The sequence below is a fragment of the Alosa sapidissima genome, chromosome 11 (assembly GCF_018492685.1).
Source record: "Alosa sapidissima isolate fAloSap1 chromosome 11, fAloSap1.pri, whole genome shotgun sequence".
Taxonomy (NCBI): domain Eukaryota; kingdom Metazoa; phylum Chordata; class Actinopteri; order Clupeiformes; family Clupeidae; genus Alosa; species Alosa sapidissima.
The window spans coordinates 21,781,438-21,787,249 of NC_055967.1; the positions used below are offsets into that span (position 1 = coordinate 21,781,438).

Consider the following 5,812-nt stretch of genomic DNA (forward strand, 5'->3'; position numbering starts at 1 on the left):
GGCTAACTAGCGCCAGATTTTGGAGTGCAGGGGACAAGTCGAGATGGGCTATGAGACATACGTTCACACTCGGTATCATGTTTCAATACACTTTAGGTCAATATCACACCGGAATTCTCCTTTAACCCATTCCATGTGCACACATGTGCATAAACAGATACACACGCACACACATACATTTACAGTAATCATACGTATGACACATATTCACACAGTAGACATATGTACGCATGCATGCACATGCACAAACACACATACGCAGGCAAACACACACCCACACACATAAACATAAATTTGTACACGCACACAATTCAAGAATTTTTCCCGTCATCTACTCCCTGAATTTTTGGTCATTGATACCCGGGACACCGAACCACCGGGGTACATTTGGTGGGTATGTAGCCCCACTAGACTTTTACGGAAAAATTTCATTTCGTCCCCGGGGACCACCACCAACCCCCCCGTGCTGGGCCCCCTGAACCGCAAAAAAAAAACAGCTTTTCCTAAATAACTACCTGAACCGTGGCACTGAGGATGAAGAATCTTTTATGGTATGTTGGTCTCAAGGGCCCACATCAACCTGGCTCATAATCACTCATTTGTGATTTGCACCCCCACCCCCCGGTAAAAAATGAAAATGCAATATTATTCTGCTTTAATCGCCCCTATCTTCAGTTAAGATGTTCAGAACTGCACCAAATTTTATGTGTATGATTGACCTGGCATTCTCCGGGGGTATGCCAAGTTTCGTAGAATTTCATCCATGGGGGGGTCTAAAAAAATTAGGTTATGTGTACATTTAGTGACTGTACACTCATTGGCCTGTAAATGGCGGTGCACACATATACACATGCACACACACAGGCACCCACATACTATCGGTATTAGAACGGCCGATACATAATTACAAATTCAGTAGGATTAAAAGAAAGCCAAAATAAATATTCATCATCATCATCATGGCTGCATTTTCAGTATTGGCGAGAAGTAGTCGTTTGTCCACTAGATGGCGCATCGTTGCAGTGAGACGTAATTTTGTTGGAAGTTAAAAGTGGGTTGGAAAAAACAATGGACGCTTCATACAAGGACTGTAATTTACCGCAGCGAACATCTAATAAGGATAGGACGATGTTCACATGAAGTGTAATTCCCATTTCTTCTTGAAGCCGAAATAAATCTGAGGATGTTTATCGGACATGCTTGGTTTTTACTGCAGGTACGTTAATCTTGTAATATCAATAAGGACCTAGGTAATGTTACCGTTAACGTTGGTTGAGTGATGGAGGCATTTGATCGATTGCATTTGTAGAAAACTATAAATGCGGTTATACCAAGCAAATGTATAGCAGCACTGTTTGTATCTTTCGACTGTCATTTATTGCACGTGCTACAAAATCATTCTGTGCAATGGAAGATTTACCAACGTGTTACGTCCCTGTATGTTTTATCAGTGTTTGTTTGCTTTTGTCTGTTCTGTGTATCTTTCTGTTGTGTTTCAGACAGTCCAGCAGGGGGGCTTAATTGCTGGGCCGGCCTATAAAAGGTGCTGGCTGACGTCATCCGGGAGCTCGCTCGATCGTTTGCTCACTTGCTTTTGGGATTTAGGTTGGGGTTGCCGCTGCCATGCCACGCTACGCCGCTCCGCTGCTTCGCTCAAGCCACGCGTTCCAGCAGTTTTGTCTCCGTCGCTCCTGCCTGCTCTCGGAGTGAGAGTCCGGGAATAGGCTGGGGATTGCCTGGGCCTGTGCTCGAGGCCCTTTCGTTTTGGACTTTTGTTGCAGCCTTAGTTTGTGTTCTTTAATACTTTTTCCTATATTTTTGTAAATAAATATTTTTGCATTGATCCTCCGCAGTAGTTTTTGCCATCTCCTATCTTTTGTTCATGTCCCACAAAACCCCTAGATAGTGGGACGTGACAAATTGGGGGCTCATCCGTTTTTTTGAACTCGTTTTTTGATTAATTGTTTTCTGCGTTAAAAGCCTTTTTTGTCTATTCGAAACGCTGTGATCATGGAACTCTGGTGAGTTAGACATTTGATTATTTGTTTGTTTGGGTTGTGGGTTATGAAAGCAACTCCGGGGGGAGGTTCCTTGTGGACCTTCAATTGGTACGCTTTTGAAGCTATGCCAGGTTTAAGTTAGTTTTGGGGTAGGTAAGTAGGGACCAGAGTTTCATGCCCAAGCTGGGGTAGGTTACAGCGTTGTATCTTCGAATGATCGTTTTCTGAGATTTTTTTTGGGTTAAACTTTTTTGGAGATGGCATTTTTGTTAGTCTAGTTGCAAGGCTGTTTTTTTTGACTCGTGCAATTTGTTTCGCTGTGTGCAAATCGTTGTTCGGGTTGGACAAAGGACGTGTTTTTGCCGTGGTGTGTAGCAAACGCTTAGTTCTTTTTTTCGTGGCTTTCGGCCTTTTCCCCTTTTCCTGGTTAATTGTTTTTTGAGAATAGTTTTTGAGCAATGGGCCTGTTCTTTGGGTGTGGAGGGAGGAATCGAAATCAGTAAACACATTAGTTCTTTCATACTGGATATTTTTGCGCAATAAAGGCCTGTTCTTTGGGTGTGGAGGGAGGAAACGAAATCAGTAAACAATAGTTCTTTCATACTGGATATTCTGTCTATCACAGACCTTTTCGATTTCGTTAGTGGCAATTAGTCAAAATGTCTGTGGTAGAACAATTTATTGAGAGTCCGTCAGATGTTCTTTTGGCGCAATGCACTAAAGAGCAATTAGTTGAGATTGCGGCTCATTACTCGATTTCTCTTTCCAGTGATGATAAAAAGCTTAAGGAGTCTTTATTTAAAGTTGTTGAGTCGGGCCTAGTGGAGAAGCAGATTCTCTCAGCGAAAGCTGAAGGCCCTGTTTCTCCGATAGCTTCAGAGTCATCAGCTGCAAGCAATGAGCTCAAACTTCGGGAATACTCATTCCAAGAACGGAAAATGCAGTTAGAGGCAGCAAAATTACGGGCTGAACGTGAGAACAGAATTGTCAGAGAAAAGGAAATTGACAAAGAGATCGAGCTTAAGAAATTGGAGCTTGATTTTAAACGATTAGAACATGAGGAACGAGAGAATGAACGTAGAAGGGAATTTCAACGTGAAGAGCACGGTTTCGTGTTGAGAAAACTTGAGATGGAATTGGCCATAAAGAAACTTACCATCGCTACAGTTCCTCCAGGTTTTCAATCTGACGTTTCTTTGCCTACTTCTCCTGTTCGCTCTAGTGTCAATGTTACTGTGCCTGTGCCGTCTGCCCCTTTGGGAGATTCCGATGAAGTTGCTCCGCTGTCTGTTCCGTTGGACATTTCAGATAATGCTGTCCCTTTTGTTCCTTTGGCTCCGTCTGTGCCTTCGATTCCGCCGAACCAACCTTTCGATGTCAGTCGACATATTCGCATGGTTCCTCCGTTTAGTGACCGCGAGGTGGATAAGTATTTTAGTCATTTCGAGAGAGTTGCCGTCACACTAAAGTGGCCTGTTGAGTTCTGGACCCTGCTGTTACAGTGCGTGCTCACCGGAAAAGCACAGGAGGTCTATTCTGCGCTCACTGTACCACAGAGCTCAGACTACAGTTTAGTAAAAACGACAATTCTAAATGCATATGAGTTAGTTCCTGAGGCATACAGGCAAAAATTTCGTGGCCTTCGAAAAACTGAGCAGCTCACATTCGTTGAGTTTGCGAGGGAGAAAGAGAGCGTTTTTGATCGGTGGTGCACTTCTCAACGTGCCCACACTAAAGAACAAATCCGAGAACTCCTTCTGCTGGAAGAATTTAAAAACTGTGTTCCAGAGACTGTAGCTACTTATTTAAACGACCAAAAGGTAACAACACTGTCACAGGCTGCTGTCTGTGCTGACGAATTTGTGTTAACGCACAGAAGTTCGTTTCTCTTTTCTTCTCCTCCTCCTCGTCGTCGTTGTTCAGCTCAGCCTTCTAGTCCGAGGCAGAACGGAAGAGATTCAGAGTTCCGAAGGCCTAAGTCACCTTCTGAAGGTGAGACTCGTGAGTGTTACTACTGTCATGAGGTGGGTCACCTCATTGCTGTGTGTCCGACTCTGGCAAAGAAAAATTTGTCTCCTAAACGGAGAAATTCGAAAAGTGTTGGCCTTGTGCACACTTTAAGTTCAGTTAATCCACACAGGGAATTGGATTCAGTCTTTGATCCGTTCGTTTTGGAAGGAATGGTGTCTCTCTCAGGGTGTGAGAGGGACAGTGTTCCTATCAAGGTGCTGAGAGATACTGGTGCAGCCCAGTCTTTTATTCTTTCTTCTGCTTTGCCGTTCTCTAAGGAGACCTACTGTGGCTCTGATGTGTTTGTAAGAGGAATTGAGCTTGGACTTTTAAAAGTCCCATTACACACTGTGCACCTCACAAGTGCTCTGGCTTCTGGTTTTGTTAAAGTTGCTGTTATCCCGCAGCTACCTATGAAAGGGCTAACCTTTATTTTAGGTAATGATTTAGCTGGCCAAACAGTTATCTCATTCGCAGATCATTTCGACTCCATCAGTGGAGAATTCTGAATTGGATTTTAGTCTGTCTCAAGTCTCGTCAGGTGTTCAGTCAGCAATAGTCCACACTGGAGAATCGTCTAATATTTTAACATCACCAGAGAATAAGTTGGTGTCTTTTTCTAAAGCTAACTTTGAACCTCGGTCGCTGTCTACGTCTGGTGCTGAAGTTTCTGACGTGCTGAAGCTGATCCGTCGTAGGCCTACACAGAGAACTGACCACTCTCTGGCTTGTTGCCACACTACCACTGTTGGGAAGGGAGATATAGCTAAGCCTGTGACATATCACTGCATGAGTTGTAAAACTTGTGAATGTCGCATGTTAACATATGTCTCCTGATAAATTAACGGTGCCAATTGTCCTGTGTCTGTGTCCATAGCTCCTGTGATCTCCATCTACCCTCTTGAGGAGGATGTTCGTATGTTCGGTGATGTGTCTGTCTCTTGTCCAAGACTTTAGACAGTTTGTGCCTTCTCCAACTCATTAATTGATCAACATTAGATGTTGATTTTTGGTGGTGGGGGTGTTACGTCCCTGTATGTTTTATCAGTGTTTGTTTGCTTTTGTCTGTTCTGTGTATCTTTCTGTTGTGTTTCAGACAGTCCAGCAGGGGGGCTTAATTGCTGGGCCGGCCTATAAAAGGTGCTGGCTGACGTCATCCGGGAGCTCGCTCGATCGTTTGCTCACTTGCTTTTGGGATTTAGGTTGGGGTTGCCGCTGCCATGCCACGCTACGCCGCTCCGCTGCTTCGCTCAAGCCACGCGTTCCAGCAGTTTTGTCTCCGTCGCTCCTGCCTGCTCTCGGAGTGAGAGTCCGGGAATAGGCTGGGGATTGCCTGGGCCTGTGCTCGAGGCCCTTTCGTTTTGGACTTTTGTTGCAGCCTTAGTTTGTGTTCTTTAATACTTTTTCCTATATTTTTGTAAATAAATATTTTTGCATTGATCCTCCGCAGTAGTTTTTGCCATCTCCTATCTTTTGTTCATGTCCCACAAAACCCCTAGATAGTGGGACGTGACAAACGTTACACCGGTCTGATACAGTTTTGCCTATACATGCGTGAGACTGAGACGCCTGTTTATTTTGTTTTAAGTGCGTGCAGGGTGTGAGAGGGGAATCGATGTGCTTTGATTCCAGCTTGGTAGTTGTAGTCTGTGAAATTAAAAAGCACGTGTGTGTGAAGTATCCAAACAATGACACCTTCATTTCATTATGGCTGCTTTAGCAAAACACCTTAAGCTACTGTGTAGTGGGTCCCATTTAGAAGTGGCTAATTCTTTCGCGCTTTCCTTGACTCATGGAGCTGC

General features: G+C 44.2%; 1 protein-coding gene across 1 annotated transcript; it reads left to right on the forward strand.

Moving 5' to 3' along the window:
• Window positions 1–3,292: 3,292 nt before the first annotated feature.
• LOC121724378 lies at window positions 3,293–5,280 on the forward strand. Its single transcript, XM_042110901.1, has 2 exons — window positions 3,293–3,992; window positions 4,888–5,280. The coding sequence occupies exons 1-2, from the start codon at window positions 3,395–3,397 to the stop codon at window positions 4,965–4,967; spliced, it is 678 nt and encodes a 225-aa protein (XP_041966835.1). The 5' UTR covers window positions 3,293–3,394; the 3' UTR covers window positions 4,968–5,280.
• The last annotated feature ends 532 nt before the right edge of the window (window positions 5,281–5,812 follow it).

What these genes read in the sequence shown, in the direction of transcription:
- LOC121724378 (XM_042110901.1), top strand. Translation starts at nt 3,395, where the DNA reads ATGGTTCCTCCGTTTAGTGACCGCGAGGTGGATAAGTATTTTAGTCAT. An exon ending in GCCTAAGTCACCTTCTGAAG is followed by an intron (nt 3,993 to 4,887) that starts GTGAGACTCGTG and finishes CTGTGTCCATAG; the next exon opens with CTCCTGTGATCTCCATCTAC.